This window comes from Mesocricetus auratus, unplaced genomic scaffold, assembly GCF_017639785.1.
Source record: "Mesocricetus auratus isolate SY011 unplaced genomic scaffold, BCM_Maur_2.0 Super-Scaffold_100007, whole genome shotgun sequence".
In the NCBI taxonomy this organism is placed as follows: domain Eukaryota; kingdom Metazoa; phylum Chordata; class Mammalia; order Rodentia; family Cricetidae; genus Mesocricetus; species Mesocricetus auratus.
In genome coordinates, this window is record NW_024429191.1 from 51,240,441 (window position 1) to 51,257,622 (window position 17,182).

At 49.0% G+C, this 17,182-nt stretch overlaps 2 protein-coding genes across 5 annotated transcripts; both read left to right on the forward strand.

Moving 5' to 3' along the window:
- Positions 1-742: 742 nt before the first annotated feature.
- Positions 743-11,832, forward strand: Xaf1 (XIAP associated factor 1). Of its 2 annotated transcripts, XM_021225684.2 has the most exons (7): positions 743-980; positions 2,537-2,672; positions 3,822-4,017; positions 4,174-4,293; positions 6,037-6,122; positions 7,300-7,617; positions 10,464-11,832. In XM_021225684.2, exons 1-7 carry the CDS (start codon positions 949-951, stop codon positions 10,500-10,502), a joined length of 927 nt encoding a protein of 308 aa, XP_021081343.1. In that variant the 5' UTR covers positions 743-948; the 3' UTR covers positions 10,503-11,832. The 2 variants fall into 2 exon arrangements, with proteins under 2 accessions (XP_021081343.1, XP_005067877.1); XM_005067820.4 differs by lacking the exon at positions 4,174-4,293 and having other exon boundaries at positions 763-980.
- On the forward strand, positions 7,479-17,182 carry Fbxo39 (F-box protein 39). Of its 3 annotated transcripts, none has more exons than XM_040749079.1 (4): positions 7,479-7,617; positions 14,330-15,434; positions 16,155-16,331; positions 16,844-17,182. In XM_040749079.1, the coding sequence occupies exons 2-4, from the start codon at positions 14,409-14,411 to the stop codon at positions 16,970-16,972; spliced, it is 1,332 nt and encodes a 443-aa protein (XP_040605013.1). In that variant the 5' UTR covers positions 7,479-7,617; positions 14,330-14,408; the 3' UTR covers positions 16,973-17,182. The 3 variants fall into 3 exon arrangements, with proteins under 3 accessions (XP_040605013.1, XP_012967219.1, XP_040605014.1); XM_013111765.3 differs by lacking the exon at positions 7,479-7,617 and adding an exon at positions 12,475-12,574; XM_040749080.1 differs by lacking the exon at positions 7,479-7,617 and adding an exon at positions 12,651-12,735.

The window sequence follows — 17,182 nt, forward strand, 5'->3', positions numbered from 1 at the left end:
CATGAGGCCGGCTAGGCTTGTCAGTCAGCTGCCTGGGTCTGTGGGCACCTTCTTGAGAACAAGCGTATTCTGACATGGCAGTGATTTTGTATTCAATTTCTAGGAGCACGGGGACCCTAAAGTTCCCCCAGGAGCCCCAGGGTAAGCCAGCCAACCAGGAAACAGCCTCCAGAAGGCTGAGATTGAACTGAGAAGGCTCAGTTCAATATCTTATCAGGATCTGACTGCAGATCCCACAGCTCTGCAGCTATGGCAGAGGAATCACACCTTGGACCGCGTCGCCTGGGAACTTGTGCAGGTTATTGGGCCCTAGGTGCCTCAGTTTTACCATTTGAGGATGAGATGACAAGGCCCCCTTGTGGTGCCTGCCACCCTGGGCTTACGTAAGTGTTTGACATCACTGCTTCTTTTGCAGCAGAGCCTTTAGTCTAAGCATCCAGCACCCTGCACCCCTGCCCAGTTCCTCACGGATCTTGTTTCCAGTTGCTACAAACGGAAACCCAGGCAGAGTGCAGGTGCAGGGGCTCCTTCTTCATGGAGCAGACTCAAGCTTCACACAGAGGATGGGACCAGAACCAGAGTGGAGGAGTGATGTCACAGGTTGAGAAGGGGTGGGGATCCAGATTGAGTGAAACCAGTCAGGGAGGGGGAGGAAGGAAGGAGTCATTATGGTGCCCGAGGAGATCTGTCGGCTCACCCCCACCCCAGAGGTCACAGTCACGGTAGCTCAGGGACAACACAGGATGAGAGGCATGGCAGGGGACTAGATCTTGCTGCAGAGTGGCCTTCTGGGCGTGTCCTGCTGCAAGGAGCTGGGAACCGCCCTGGGTTGAGAATACTGAAAGTCCCCTCCTCCCTGCTGCTGTGAGCCAGGCTGGGGAAACACTTTCAGTTTTGTTTTCTTGCCTGCGGTAGCTCAAGTCCACAGTGTGCTCCAAGGAGCAGACCATGGAGGCTGACTTCCAGGTGTGCAGCAATTGGTAAGAAAGCTACTCTCTCCAGGGCTGGCCAGAGAGAGGGCCATAGCAGGGAGGGGCAGAGCAGAGAGGGGCAGAGCAGAGCACTGTTTCTGAAGTGAAGAGGATTAGGGACACACCAGAGGACAAGCCTGAAGGGACTGGAACCCCTGGGGTGGGGAGCGGTCAGCGGAATTCAAGGTCACTACATTCCCTCACATGGATGTTTCAGGCCGGCTGGTCAGCCACGAAGTTAAGTAACCAGGGACTTGTCCCTAGTGGGCTACTCATTCCTGTGGAAACTTAGGTCCTCATGTGGGGCCCTGGAAATGTAGTCTTCCCACCCATCTGTGAAGGAAACTTCAAAGGTGCTCCAGGGTCAGTCCCACTCTCCACCTGACAGGAGCTGGGAGGTAGAACATGGAGGACACAGCAGGGGGCAATGGCCACACCTCCAGAACCTGCCCAGGATCTCCCGACTCTGGAAGAAGTGCTGAGTGTGCTTGGAGGCAGAACAGAGAGCAAGCAGATCAAGGGGACTTCACCCTGTGTATCTATGGGGACAGCTTGATCAGGCTGACAGCAGTGAGGCTTTCCACGTCCCTCTGTGGCCCTGACCCAGGTGCTAGGGCCCTGGGGCACCTCCCCTGGCCCTTTGGGATCAGTTTCCTTTCTCCTTAGCAGCCACCAGCTTGAGGGGGTGGAAAGATGAGGTAATGAGCTTATCAGAGGAGACACCCTGCCCAGGCAGACTCTCCGGGTCTCAGCCCCTATCTGGGTAGCTTCAGGAGAGCCCAGGGATGAGAGACAGCTGCTTGAATTTTCACTATTGGAGAGTTGGGGAACCCTTGGAGCCTCTGAAAGCTGTTTTCACCGGTGTAGGAAGTGTGGTCATGGCTGCAATGCCAACCGGTGTTATTTTGTTTCCATGATGGCTTTACTGAGAGATAACTGGAAAAGGATAAACTTCACCTCCCTCCCTCCCCCGTCTCTGGGGGTGGGGAGAGTACTGGGCACTAAGCCTAGGGTATTGCACAGCAGCCAATCACTCAGAGTTGTATCCCCAGATCTATTTTTACTTTGCATTTTGAGACAAAGTCTCACTAAATTGCCCAGGCTGATCTTGAACTCACTCTATAGCATAAGTAGGCCTTGAACTAGCCATCTTCCTGTCTCAGTCTCATGAACAGCTGGTATTACAAACCTGTGACAACAGGCCCAGCTGACTTGTCCATGTTTAAAGTGCACACTTTGACAAACGCTGCTTATCTGTGAAATCATCCCACCTAGGAAATGAATCGCTCTCTAATGTTGTCCTGTTGCCCTGGTAACCCCTTCCTACCACTCCTTCCCGCCCACTCTCCTGGGCAGTGTAGCGCTTTGTAGACTGCCCTCACACTTACTTTGTGATAGTGAATTTTTCTACTTTTTCACCAGCACAAGCAGGGCAGGAGAGCATCATCTGCGTCACTGTATTTTCCATGCCACAGGCCTGGGAAGAGTTTGCCCTAGGTATGCAACAAGGCTTCGTGCTTTATACTAAGACAATGAACCTTTATCCCCCCCACTTTATCCTGAAGCAAAAGAAATGTGGCCTCTGTCCACTTCACCCTCCATGAGGCCCACTGCCTGCGCTTTCTGGTCATTTGCCCGGAATGTGAGGAGCCCATCCCAAAGTCAGAGATGAAGGAGCATGCAGCAACTGTGCACCAGCAGGTGAGCAGGTGGCAGTAGGGACAGGGGTCAGTAGCTGGAATCCAGTTCTCACCGGCCCTGTGGATAAGGTTTATTTGGCTTAAGGAAGTCAGGACAGGAATTCAAGCATGGCAGGAACCTGGAGGCAGGCGCTGATGCAGAGACTATGGAAGGTGCTGCTGCTTATTGTCTTGCTTCCCAAGACTTGCTCTGCCTGTTTTCTTATAGAACCCTGTATCACCAGCCCATGGATGACACTGCCCACAATAGCCTGGGCACCCCCCATCAATCACTAATTAAGAAAATGTCCTCCAGCCAGCTCTTATGGAAGAGGTAATTGAGATTACCTCTTTTCAGATAACTCTAGCTTTGTGTCAAGTGGACATAAAACCAACCAGCACAGTTCAAGTAGTCTGTACCATGTCATCAGCATGTTCAAGTCCTCCCTTGCTGAAGTTGGATTTCTCCTCTAGAGGCAAACAGACTAACCGAGAGAAAGAGTCAGAGAGGGGAGGAGAGGCCAGTCATAAAGGTTCCCCCCTGACCACTACCCCTCCACCTGAGTGGCTAGGAGAACTGTGGAGAACATCCCTCCCAGACATGCAGATTCCTCTGTCCCACATACATGCTTGATATGGGAATCTCCGTGATCCATGAGTGTGTTGGTTCGGTTTTGTCCACTTGATGTAGTCTCTGGTCACCTAGGAAGACAATCTCAATTGAAGAATTCCATCATACTGATCTGAGGTTGTCTCTACAGGCATTTTCCTGATTAATGATTGATGTGGGAGACCCCAGACCACTGTGTGTGGTACCACTCCTTGGCAGGTGGTCCTGGGTTGTAAATAAAGTAAGCCAGTAAGCAGCACACCTCCATGGTCTCTGCTTCAATTCCTGCCTCTAGATTCCTGCCATGCTTGAGTTCCTGTCTTGACTTCCCTCAATGAGAGCCTGTGGTGTGGAAATGTAAAATGAAATGAACCCTTTCCTCCCCAAGTTGCTTTTTGGTCATGATGTTTATTTATCACAACAGAAAGTAAACGAGAACAGTGAGTCTAAAAGAACTCATGATCCCCAAGGGCAGTGTCTGCCTCTGACCCTTGCCAGAACTCTCTCTGACTGGCTTCAGTTTCCTAAGTAGCTGGGCCCATGTCCTCCATCTTTCCACAGACCAAGGAAATCCAACAGCACCCTGCCAGGTGCAAGTTCTGTGATCTGGCTGTGCACTTCTGCAAACTGGATGTCCACGAGTCCCACTGTGGCCTCCGGACAGAGAGCTGTCCACACTGCAACCAGCCCATCCCACTCCAAGCGTTGGCCCGGCATAAGGATGTGTGTCTGAGGACAAAGGCCAGGCCTGAGGAAGGTGAGCAACAGGGAGAAGCTGGAGAGGGAGAGGAAAGTGTCCAGGGTCGGACAGTCTCCTGGGAAGGATGCAAGGACAGGAACCGTTAACAGCACTGGAGAGAAGAGAGTCCATCCTGGACTATGGAACTGGAGTAGCCTTCTTGTGTGTCTGCAGTGTCCTTCAGTGACTTATCCAGGAAAAACAAGAGCCAGGGATGGGGTGTAAGAGCCGCAGAGAAGAGGGAGAGAAAGCCATGGGGTGTCATAAATATGAAGAACTTTTTTTACATGCCTGGTAAGTCAGCACCTGAATCATCCTATAGATGAAAAGCACACAGAGAGGTCAGAGAACAAATAAGATGGAGGGAAACCCCAGCGTCCAGCACCAAGCCTCCATCCTCCTTTTCCACCGGAGTGTATTGTCTGTTTTTACCATTCTGTGATAAATAAAAAGTGGTAAGAAGCAGAAGCATCGTCAGGGAGGAGGAGTTTGTTGTGGCTTACAGTTTGAGAGGATACAGCCTTGTGTTGGGGAAGGCATGTCAGAGCATTAGGCACTGCACTGGTCAATCTGAACCCACAAGACATGGAGCTGGGCTAAGAAACCTCAAAGCTTGTACCCAGAACTCACTCCTTCCAGTGAGTCTCTACCTCTTAAAGGTGCCACAGCAGCATTAGTAGCTAAGAACCAAGTGTTCAAACACATAAGCTAAGAGGGTAGGGTGTTTACATCCAAACCATAGCAGTTAGCAATGACCTGATGTGAGGCTGCTATAGCTCCAGACTGTGGCGTCATATAGGCTTTCTAGAATCACTTCATATTTCCTCCCACCTCTCTCTCCAGTTCCAGTGATGGGGATTTGACCCTAGAGCCTCATACATGCTAGGCAAGTGCTGTACCACTGACCTCTCTGTAGTCTCTTGACCCAATTCAATGACCTCTTTATAGGAGTATTTGCCAAGAACATAGTTGCCAATGGTTCACATCTTTTGACTTCATTGGTTGTTTTGACAATGTGATAACATGTGGAGAAACTGTGGAATCCCTTAGTAACTACCCCAGGTTAATGCTCTACCCAAGATCAAAATTGGCCAATGGAAAGCCAGGAAGTATGTGTACTTTTCCTTCATCCCATTGTGCCTGGTCTCCCACAGTCTCCAAGGCAAGTTCATTGACATCCTCAGTACAACACAACTTTAGCACAGTGATGTTACGGCCAACACCTGGCTGGATCACAGAACTCAGAACCTGAGTCAATTAGGCAGTCTGGGTGTGAAAGGAAATTTATCCATTCAGGACCCCAAGACCAAGTTCTCAGCACAAAGGAGATTTGTTTGCCTCAGAGGGACAGAGGTCAGGGAATAAGGAAGTGACAGGACAAGGCAGAAGGGGAAGGTAACAAGGGAAAGAGAGAAGGGTATTTGTCCCAGAGGGACGAAGGACTGCCTCTGAGTAGAGAGGAAACAGACATTGCCCCTAGGAAAATGGTGGTTTATAAAGATAAAAGGGGGAAGCCTCTGGCTGGATCAGGTGTTTAATTTTAATTGGGCATGCTAGTCATGTGAGTCAAAGGGGATTTTTGCTGGCTGGACTTCAATACCTTGATAGCTGGACCTTGGTGGTACAGCCTCAGGAGGAGGAAGTGACTAAGTAAGGGAACAGCCCTTGGTGACTGTTTTAAGTGTGTAGTCTAATGGTTTTTAGTAGGCAATGGAATGGGGAGGAGAGCAAGGCGGGCCAGAGCCGTGTGCTGGAGTGGGCTAGTGTCCCTTTGGGGCAGCTATGTACATAGCCCCTTTCAATTGCTTAAAAACCAGTTCTGCTCCAGGAAAGGGTCTCTCCACCAGTGTCACTGTGATAAAAATGGCTGGCCAGCCAGTCCTCTCCTGGGTGACTGCTGACAGTGTGAGGAACCCAAGACCGGGCTAGCCTAGGGATGGTTAATACTCATGAATACAGGCCATGGGAGCATCCAGGGGATAAGCAGCATAGCCACTGTTAAGAACAGTCATTTGTGGTGTTTCTGTGTTTACTCAGGGAAGAGAAATGTATCTCCTGAAAGGAAGACCCGTTGTGATTACTGCAAACAAATGATTCCAGAAAACAAGTATGTCTCCCATATGGTGAGTAGCAGTTTCCCACTTTCTAACTGTGCCAGTGGCCAGTTCATACTTCAAAAAGCAAGGTGGGAAAAAGAAGATTCTGGGTCAATTTTGCACAGCACAGTTATCAAAGGTTCCAATGTTTGTTATTTTACTTTGTTTAGTTTTGCTACGTTCCAAGGCTTTCTTTTTTTAACTTCTTTATTGACTCTTTGAAAGTTTCACGTTGTGCACCCCAATTCTGTTCACCTCCTGGTCCTTTCTTATTCTCCCCTCATCTCTGTTGCATCCCCCTTCACAAAAGAAGGCAAAACAAAGAAAGCAAACAAAAGCAAGTACAAAAAAAATCAACACACACACACACACACACACAAGAAAGCAATATACCTAAACCAAAACAGAACAAAAAACCCTCACCTGAAACAGAGAATCTCTGCTTCTCATTATCTCCCAACATTTTCTTTAGGCAAATTTGGCATGCATAGTTGGCTTTCACTTGTGCCTAGCCCTTTAAGCAGCAGCCCTGACAACTCCTTATGGCCCTGATCACCTCCAACCATCACCAACCTTCAGGTGCCTACTTATCTGTATGTGCTCCACAAGCATGCAATGTTTGTGGAAGCCAGAAGAACGCATCCTATTCCCTAGAACTGGAGTTACAGATGGTTGTGAGGTACCTGACAATGGTGCTAAGAACCCACCAAACCTGGGTCCTCTGCCAGAGCAGTCAGTCCCCTTTATTACTGATCCGTTTCTCCAGCCCTCCCCCAAAACCTGGATTTTAGAGGGACACATCTAAACCCCCATCCCTGCAACATGAATCTTCTTGCTTCCAGCAAAGTAGGCCAAAACATTGAATGTCTGCCTTATTTTATTCAGCATTAAATTTTTTTTACATTTATTTACTCTGTGTGTGTGTGTGTGTGTGTGTGTGTGTGTGTGTGTGTGTGTGTGTGTGTGTTTGCTAAGTGAAGGTCTTGTGGAGATAGGTTCTTCCATTCCACTATGTGAGTTCCAGGGATCAGACTCAGGTCTTGAAGCTTGACAGCAAGCACTCTTACCTACACGAGCCATGTTGCTGCTCCTTATCTGTCATTTCTAAGTGTTTATAAGGAAAAGCCTTTCAGGTTATCTCAGCTGTATTGTCCAACTACTGAAGCTGAAGTCATTTTTAATTCACACATTACTCACATTGCAGAAACAATGTCCAGCCTCAAGGACTGTGAAATACCTTCAGGATGGAAAGCCAAAAATTCTCCCTCCATCCCGTGCAAGTCAGGTGACTGGAAATCAAACATCCACAGTGATGACAGATGTTCGTCCAAAGACAAAAATTAGAAACAGTTCAACAAGTGGAGAGACTAAGGACAAAAATGGCCTCATGGGTCTGCCTTTGAAGCCTGCACTCCAGCCGAGGGCTGCTCTTCCTAAAGGAGATGAAACAGCCTATGACATCTTTCGGAAGTGCTGCTGGTGCAGCATCTTACTTCCCTTGCCTATTCTAAATCAGCACCAGGTACCTTGCTCTCCCCTCAACCCTGCTGCCTCCTCGCCTGGCTGGGAACCAGCTGCACAGTGACTTACCCAGCCTGTGGGAGGATGGGGGATGGGAGATGGGGGATGGGGCTGTGGTCCAGTGTAGTGGCTGAGCAACTCCTCTAGAGCTTCCTCCTGCTTCTGTGTGCCCATGCGCATTTTCTTCAGCACTTGTTCCCTGGTTTGTGTCACCTCCTAGTCACTGGGTCACCATTGAGGGTAGAACTGGATTTCTCCTCTCTGTGTCTGCATCTGTTCCAGGCCTGGACACATGGCAACGCCCCAAGGCTGTGGAATGAATGAGCGAAGCCCAGGGCTGTCAGTGTGCTCTTTCCAGGTGGAGATAGGCAGCTTAGGCCTGAGAGCAGAAGGGTCTGGCTCCAGATGTGAAGGCACCTGGTGGTTTGCCTACAGCACACCCAGGTTTACAGCTGGCTCCCTCATCCTGAGTTTTCCATCCAGGACTATCTTCTTTTTGAAGAAATCCTAATTCTTTTAATTTTATTATTATTGGGAGGAGAGTTGCCCTGGTAAGCATGTAGAGGTCAGAGGACAACTCTGTGTGGTCAGTTCTCTCTTTCTATAAGTGTTTCGGAGGTTGCCAAGCTAGTATAGCAAGCATTTTCACCCACTGAGCCATCTTCTGAGGCCCCAATACTATTTCTTGTAATAAGAGTTGCCATTAGTAGTGGCTGGGTGCCTTTAATCCCAGCACTTGGGAGGCAGAGGCAGGGCGGATCTTTGTGAGGTCGAGGTCAGCCTGGTCTACAAGAGTTAGTTCCAGGACAGGCTCCAAAGCTACACCGAGAAACCCTGCCTCAAAAAAAAAAAAAAAAAAAAAAAAAAAAAAACAAAAGAAGTAGTCCTCAACATTGTGCACATTACAAACATTGTACAATGTTACAGTGCTTGGCTATGACTGACAAGTTACTTTACCCTCATTCTACAGATGGAAACTGGGGGAATGCAGAACCATTTGAGGGACTTTACAATGTAACACTCCAAAGTTTATACTCTTAAATTCTTGGCGAAAGGCCTTAGTTGTTTGATACTTTAAAAACCACAAAATATGACCAGGCATGGTGGTGCATGTCTTAAATCCCAGCACACCGAAGGCAAAGGCAGAGGCAGGCAGATTTCTTTGAGTTCCAGGCCACCATGCTCTGCATTGAGAGTGCTTAGATAGCCAGGGTTACATAGAAAGAACCTGCCTAAAAAAAGAAAACAAAATTAAATTTTGTTATAATAGATATTATTAGGTATTGTATCAGCCAAAAGCTAGTTTTCAAACTAGCTACTTGTATCTTAGTTTTCTTTCTATTGCTATGATGAAACGGCTATAACCAAAAGCAACTTGGAGAGGAAAGTTTATTTCACCTTCCTGCTTGTAGTCCATCACCCAGGGAAGTCAGGGCAGGAACTCAAAGACAGGAACTGATGCAGACACCTTGAAGGAATGCTGCTTACTGTCTCTCTCCCCCATGACTTGCTCAGCCTCCTTTCTTACAGCACCCATGACCACCAGGCTAGGTGTGGTATTTCTCAAAATGGACTGGGCCCTCCCACAGCAATTATTAATCAAGAAATGTCCTACAGATTTACTACAGGTCAATGTGATGGTGGCACTTTTCTCAATTGAGGTCTCTCTTCCCAGATGACCCTAGGTTGTGTCAGGGTTAGTGGTGAATTCCTGTAATCCTAGCACTTAGAAAAGTAGAGACGGGGGCTGGGGAGATGACTCAATGGTTAAAGTGCTTGTTGTGCAAGGAGGATAAGGACATGAGTTCAAATCTACAGAACCCATGCAAAAAAGACAGGCACAGTGACTCATGCCTGAAATCTCTGGGCTAGGGGAACAGAGAAGGGTAGGTCCCAGGTACTCAATGGCCAACCAGTCTAGCTGAAATTGTAATTTTGAGGTTTAATGAGAGACCCTGTCCCAAAACCAAGCAGAGATATTAAAAAAAAACAAGATGGCAACCTCTGACCTTTACACATGGGAGGTTGGACCCTCACCCCTCACACACGTATCTGCAATGACATGCAAACATCACACACTTTTTCAAAAAGGAAGGTTGAGGCAAGAGGACCCTGAGTCTAGCCCAGGGTTGGGGGGCTATGCTAGAAAATTTTACTGGAGAGTCAACCTACGGGAAAAGGTGGGCAGGAATTTTTCATACCTGAGCACTATAAAAAAAAAACAAACAAACAAACAAAACACTGTCCAGCACCAAATGGGAGAACTACCATTTTTACCTTTTCTCTCGAGACTTTGCAAGGCTGTAAAGCTGCTTCAACTGCTTCTGTTTGGATACTTTGAGTCTCCCAGACTTATGAATCCTTGTCTCCGAAACCCGAAAGTCAATGGGTCATTCTGTATTTTACTCAATATCCCTATGATCTTCCCATACACAAGCACTTGGGAGTGTTGCTATATACATTCTTATACCTCAATTCTATGGCTTGGCACTAACCAAGTAAACAACGTGGCTCACTGATTTCAGTGGCTACACAGAAACTTTCCATGTGCTTCTTCCTGTTTGCCCATGAAGCCCGCCTTCATTAACCACTACCCCAAGTCTCTTCGAGGCCATCTCATCCCAGTCTCAGTCAGGCATGCTTCAGAACAAGGGACAGCAACACCCAGAGCCATTTCAGAGGCCAGCAGCATTTGAGGGCCTAAGATGTAGTCGTGAGGCAGCTAGCACTTGCTAAGCCCTGGCTTTGATAGCCCCTATTGGTGGGAAGGCCCAACAACAGAAAAGCCAGTAAATAGCAACTTGCCTCCCACTTGAAGCTTTTTAACGTCTATTTTCATTTCTTTAGGAGAAGTGCCTGAAGTTAGCTCATCGAGAGAACAAGTGAGGAGGGCCAGCTAACTCCAGAGGAAAGAGGCCCTAGCATTCACAAGAGCTTCAGATCACACTGGCTCCCCTGCTTCCTTTCGTGGTGGTCACAACTTTGTTTTCTTTACCAATCTCTGTAATTGAATTTTTCCTTTAATTTTCTGCAGTTCCATATGTGTTTACAATGTACTGTAATCATACTTACCCCACTGCCTTCCCTTATCCCCATCCCACTCCTGCAAACCCCTTCTTCCTTCATGTCTTCAGTCTGTGTGCACACGCTAGTACATGCTAGCACACATGCAGGTCTTGTGCAGGCAACCACAGCTGACGTGTGCCCATGGCCATGCTGGATCCAGGAGAGCATTTCATAGCATTCCGCCCAGCCCCTAATTCCTATCACAGTCTTTCTGCTCCATCTTTAACAATGTTCCCTGGGCCTTGAAAGGGTGATGATGTTTCTCATTCTAGGTCAGGGCAGATTCAAGTGTCACTCTCAGCACTTTGGTGGTCTTTGCTTAGGAAGAGAGACAGGCTTTAATCGTTGGGCTTCAGAAAATGACCTTAGGTCTTTTCCTTCTTGTGAGTCAGACCTTGTTGACCCCGGAGCTACCGATGACCCAGAGAAAAGGCTTCCTGTTCTTCCACTCAACTCCTGACTAAGCACCAAGGCTCAACTGCTCAGTTGCCCAGGGGACCCCAGCTTTGTCCTGAGCCTCCTGTCCTCTCTCTCTCTCTCTGCTTTCCTCATTGCTTTCCAGAGCAAGACATGTTCAGAGTGTGTGGACTGGGGGGAGGGGAGGTTACAGAAGGAGAGAGGAAGGAGGGAGGGAAGGAAAAATGAGAAAAGGAGGAGGAGGGGAAGGGAGGGGCGAAGCAGGGTGAATTAAAGTTCCCAAAAAGCAACCACTACAAACTGAGCATCCTGCAAAGGCTGACTGACTAGAACTTCAGGACTGTGGAGAGGTTAGCTTGTCGCAGGTCCAGCACCAAGTATCTTGAGCTACCTTAGCTCCTTAAATAGCTATTTAACATCCACATCTGTGTGTGACTTAACATGCTATGACTCTTCAGGAAAGGTCTGGGGACATGTAAGCAGATCCCTACTGTTAAGGAAGTCATCACACAGCATCCGGGGCCCATAGCAAGGTCTCCCTGCTTTGCTATAATCAGCTTACCTGATGTGTCACCAATATTTGTAAAGCGACTTTATTCTGTCACTATAAAAACATCACAGAAATTATTACCACGTTGGAACATGGTTATTTGGGGCGAACTGGATCTGTATTTCTGGGCCATGATCACTCATATTTGGCTCCAGAATAAATTGTTCCTTAATCTCTTTTGAAGTGAGAGCTGTCTTTCACATTGGCGAAGGGGAGGGTGGCAAGCTGAAGCCCTGGGTGGGGGGGGGGGGGGGACGGTCGGGTGAGACCTTTAGCAATAAAGGAATTGTGCAACCACTGTATCTGGGGACAGGGAGCATACTTAACTTTCAGCCCTGGGCTTCAGCAAAAAGGTTATTCAGCAAACAAGGTGGGTGGGTTGGGTGAGTATCACCCTTTCTGGAAGCTGGGAAGGGGAACTGAACTCAGGCTGCTTGCAGACCCAAATTGAAACCCACCCTTTGGGGGTGAGGTGTTACCCTCATCTGATGATAGGAAAGTGGAGGCCCAGTGCTTCCAGAGGTCAAAACTGGAGGGAACGGATGTGAGCACAGAGTTGGGATCAGACCTCTTAACTGCTGCACTGCTAGCATAGGTAAGAGCAGGGCGCCTGGCGAACCTCACAAGGTGCACCTCCCTCCAGCCTCCTGCCTTGGCCTGGCGCTTTCCTGGTGGGTCTATGCACAGTCTTCCCCTCCCTTGCCAGCAGTGGATCTGGCAACCCTGGGTTTGAGATCAAGCGATCAGTGAGCTCTAGCAGATAGCAGAGGGGTGGCGGCGCGTCACAAAGGCGGCGGTGGCCTTGGCCGCGGCGAGCACGGGCCACCGCCCCGGTTGCTCTCGGAGTCGGCGTGGGAGCAGCAGCGCGGGCGGAGGGGCAGGCGCGCTCGGCGTCCCTGCAGCCCGAGCGGGGCGCAGCGAGCCGGTAACGGGCGACCCGAAGCACCCACGCACCCGGCGGGCATCTGAGGCCCCGCGCAGCCGCGAGGCCCGCGTGGGAGGGGCGCGCCGCCCTGGTGATGGGATAGCCTTAAATTTCCCTCGCTGATTGGCCAACTGTATCATATTATGGTGGACCAAGCCCAGGTTTGGGAACACTAGCGTAGGCTCGAATCCCACACTCATATGCTTAGAACACCACCTCACTAGGAAACTTTTTAAACCTCCCAAAACCCTCCGATTCTCTATTTGCAAAATGGGCGTGTTCTCATCTTCACAGAGAAAATGCAGAAGTGCCTGGGCCCCAACTTACTAATGGCAGCCAGAGCTCACAGCACTTTTTACCTCCGCATCAGCTCCTTTAAATTTCCCAAAAGTAGGAGAAAGTAATGCTATTTCTATTAACAGACTAGACACTAAGACACGAAGAAATTTACTAAGATTACAACAATGGAGTGTCATTTACTTATTATTTGAGGGAATCCTTTCAACAACAACAAAGTATCTAACTCCGAACAGTGAACGGCTCAGTGGGTAAAGCATTGGCCATGCAATGTGAGGACATGAGTTCGAATCCCCAGAACCCATTTAAAGCTGTAGTTGTTGTAGCCCAGGCTATCTACAATAAGAGAAATTGTAAACAGAAGAAGCCTCACAAAAGACCCTGTTTCAAACAAGTTGGAAGGTGAAAACCTGTAGCAGAGGCTGTCCTCTGACCTCCACACATATGCCACACCACAGCACATGCGCAGACAGACATCTATAGTCTGTGACTCTGTCTGGGTTTGTTTTAGCAACACTCTCCACCCGGCACACCACATGCCACACACACACACACACACACACACACACACACACACACACACACACACACACCCTGTTCTGGGAAGCACCATTTGCCCAGTGTTGGGGATCAAGCCCTGAGCTTCGAGTTTGTTAGACAAGCATTCTATTACCAAGCAACGCCCCAGTTCTTGGTTTAGTTTTTTTTGTTTTCATTTTTCCATATTGCCTCCTGTCCTCTTGATACACACTGTCCCTGGTAAGGGTTTATAACCTTGGGCAGTTTGTTTGCTTGTTTGTTTTGTTAAATAGCATTTGCAAGTTCATGATATGAAAGCAATTGCTACCCCCACCAGTGTGCCCGCGTGTCACCTTTTCACACTTCTGTGGCTTTATGTGTAACTGTTCCCTCTGCCTGTGATGCAGCAAGCTTTCCCTCTGCCACTAGGCCAGCCGGGTCTGTCTTAAAATTCTACTCATTGAAAACGCACCTCAGACATGATCTCCTTTGAGCATCCCTCAGCACTTCCTCCTTACCAGGAAACTAGTCACTTCCCAGCTGTGCCGTCTATTCCCCCTGTATCGCGAGCATCCCTGGGTCTCCTCACTTCTCTTGCTGTGTTAACGCTCACTGGGTGTTTTGTTTTATTGAAGACAGAGTCTGGTTACATAGCCCAGGGTGACTGGGACTCCAGTGTAGTCCAGGCTAGCCTTGAGTTTATGTTCCTTCTGCCTTAGCCTCCTGAGTTCTGGCATGCCACCACAGGCAGCATCTAACTGTGCTGAAGTTGGGTGCTGGTCTGTGACCCTGGATGAACTACACAGTTTCACAGGTGTGGGGTGTCCTGGATTCACCAAGGAACCGCCAACATCTGGCGCAGTGCCTGACACACTACAGTAGAAGCACAGAGGAAGTTTGTTCAGTTGAGTTTGATTTCTGCTTTTTGACCTCTCACAGGGAACACGTGACTGCATTTCTTTCCCCGTTTTGGAAGCCCTGCTCACCACACTGCTACACTGTACATCTGGGTCCTTTGATGGACGAAGAGGGTGAAGTAATCCTGCCCCAAGAGCAGAGCTGCTGGGCCACTCTGCCAGATGTGTGCCTGCGACGTGTTTTCTGGTGGCTAGGAGACAGGGACAGGTCCAGAGCTGCCCTGGTCTGCAGAAAGTGGAACCAGATAATGTACTCAGCTGACCTCTGGCGATACAGGACCATCACATTCAGCGGGAGGCCATCCAGGGTACACGCATCCGAATTCGAGTCAGCACTCTGGTATATTAAGAAATTCGGCCGCTACCTGGAACACTTGGAAATCAAGTTCCTGAATCCTTACAATGCCGTCTTGACCAAAAAGTTCCAGGTCACCATGCGAGGCCTCCTGTCGTGCCTGGGCAAGAGTAACAACCGTCTGAAGTCACTCTCCATCCAGCACCTGGAGCTGGACCGGCTGGTCTGGAGAAACAGCATCAGGGGCTCGCTCATCAAGAGCTTGAGTTTTTTCTTAAAGAAGATGGGCAAACACCTGGACCATCTAAGCCTGAAAGGGGCCCGTCTGACAGTGGAGCAAGGCTGCCACATCCTCAACTCCCTCAGCTACCTTCGGAATGAGAACTTGGCCTCAGAGCTCAATATTGAGGACTTCTTCAGCCATCACCTGGCCGTCTATGGCAGCTCCCAGTTCAACAAGGCCATGGCCACATTCCACAACCTGACGCTCCTAACACTCAACTACAACTGTATCTCTGACGAGCTGCTCGAGACCTTGAGTGAGAACAATGCTGGCACCCTCCGGACCATGAACATCAAATGCCACGTTCACGACCCCCATGGCCAGGTAGTCTGGGGCATGTCCTGGGCCAAGCTAGCCAGGCAGGCCAGCAGCCTGAAGGTGAACTTCTTCTTTGAGCGAGTCATGAAGTATGAACGCCTGGCCCGGATCTTGCTGCAGGAGATTCCAGTCAGAAGCATCAGCCTAAGAAGCTGCTATTTCAGTGACCCAGACTGGTCCATGCGGCCCACTCTGATGGACCTCCTGCCCACCTTCCGGAACACTCTGCAGGTAATTGGCAAGTGAGGCCCCCAGGAGCTTGTGAGGAGCTGTTGGTCACTGGAAAACCTGCTGCCTGATCTTGGCTAGGCTTCTACATGCTCACTTAACTCTTTGTCAGAGTTCTAGATGTTACCACGTACACTCTCAAGCCTTCCACACACTCCTCGAAAGACCACTGTTCGCTCCCTGCCCACGGGACTCAGGGAACTTCCTGGCTGGCTGTGAACCAAGAAAACTTCTCTTAACCTTATCATACAGCTGTGAAGCCTGAGTCAAGAGGTGCCTTGCAGCCGGGCGTAGGTGGCGCACGCCTTTAATCCTAGCACTCGGGAGGCAGAGGCGAGGATCTCTGTGAGTTCGAGGCCATCCTGGTCTACAGAGAGAGTTCCAGGACAGCCTCCAAAACAATACAAAGAAACCCTGTCTCGAAAAGCCAAAAAAAAAAAAAAAAGGTGCCTTGCTGTCAACAGACAGCCTCTTTCCACTGGCTCACAGCAGTAGACAGACAGCCCTGTGGTTTCTGAGGTCAGGAATAAGCAGGGGAGGGCTGGAGAGATGGCTCAGCCGTTAAAGGCTAGGCTCACAACCAAAAGTATAAGGAATAAGCAGGGGATGGGAAAAACCAAACTTGACAAAAAGCCAAATTTGACTTCTGTCTCTAGAGACTGCCAACGTTCCGGACAGTCCCAGCACCTCTGATACCGCCCCCCCCCTTTGGTGCTTTTCTAGAAGTTAACATTCGAGTTCAACAACAATCATGAGTCGCTAGACGAGCAGCTCCATCTCCTCATCCTGGCCTGCCGAAAGCTATTTTACTTCAAAATCTGGGCTTTCCTGGACGTTAAATTTGTGGAGCGGATCCTGAAGAGCCAGGAGGAGGGGCAGTGTTCCCTGCGCACACTAAAGGTAAGGACCCTCTGCTGCCTGCATGGGTTGAAGCAGGGACATCTAGGCTTGGCACTTCTCTGAGGCAGATTGGATCTGCCCTTGATTCTGTCCATGGGAGATGACCAACCCCACAGATAGGATCTGGAAGTCTCATCTGCTCTGTCTCCCACGGGTTCTACATCCACAAAACCAGCCAACTTTATGTCTTTACTGACTACGTATATTTTTTAAGGTTGTTCTCTAAGAATAACATTCACATTACAGTAGGTGTTACAAGCAACCCAGAGATAATTAGCATGCACTGTTCCATTTTACATAAGGAACTTGAGCATCCATGAATGTATCTTGGATTCCAAAAGGGGTCCTGGAATCAATCCCTCATGGATTCCAAGGGAAATCGTTCTTGGGCTTTTTCTGCTTCAACCATTAGTTGTGTGTGTAGATGCATGTGGATGGTTGTCAGGTCTTAAGTGATGTAGTCAACGTATTGTGTGTGCATGTGCATGTGTGGTGTTTCTTTATCGGCACAGGTGAGAATTTATACAAACCGATATGAGACAAATGAAGAGGACAGGACCCTACGGGAAATTTACAGGAAATACAGAAAGCTGATCGATTCAGAACTTAACTATTTTGTCATCGCCTACCCCATGATGTAAAGAGCGCTCTCCAGAGGAAGACATCTAGACACACTTTGAACCTGAAAATCCAGTTCTCAGTGAATTACATTTGGGACTCCCATGCCCTCATCCCTTCTTCTTCCCTCTCCTTTTTACCAAATCCACACCCTCATGAACAGCCTGGCAAAGGCTGGACTGCTGGTGATGGCAAGGCCCCATACGTCTTTAAAGTGCTATCTTTACCAACAA

Coding starts and splice junctions, on each gene's coding strand:
- Fbxo39 (XM_040749079.1), top strand. CDS start 14,409: ATGGACGAAGAGGGTGAAGTAATCCTGCCCCAAGAGCAGAGCTGCTGG. Junction 15,435..16,154: donor CCTTCCGGAACACTCTGCAG/GTAATTGGCAAG, acceptor GTGCTTTTCTAG/AAGTTAACATTCGAGTTCAA. Junction 16,332..16,843: donor GTTCCCTGCGCACACTAAAG/GTAAGGACCCTC, acceptor TTATCGGCACAG/GTGAGAATTTATACAAACCG.
- Xaf1 (XM_021225684.2), top strand. CDS start 949: ATGGAGGCTGACTTCCAGGTGTGCAGCAATTG. Junction 4,018..4,173: donor AAAGGCCAGGCCTGAGGAAG/GTGAGCAACAGG, acceptor GTGTGTCTGCAG/TGTCCTTCAGTGACTTATCC. Junction 6,123..7,299: donor ACAAGTATGTCTCCCATATG/GTGAGTAGCAGT, acceptor CTCACATTGCAG/AAACAATGTCCAGCCTCAAG.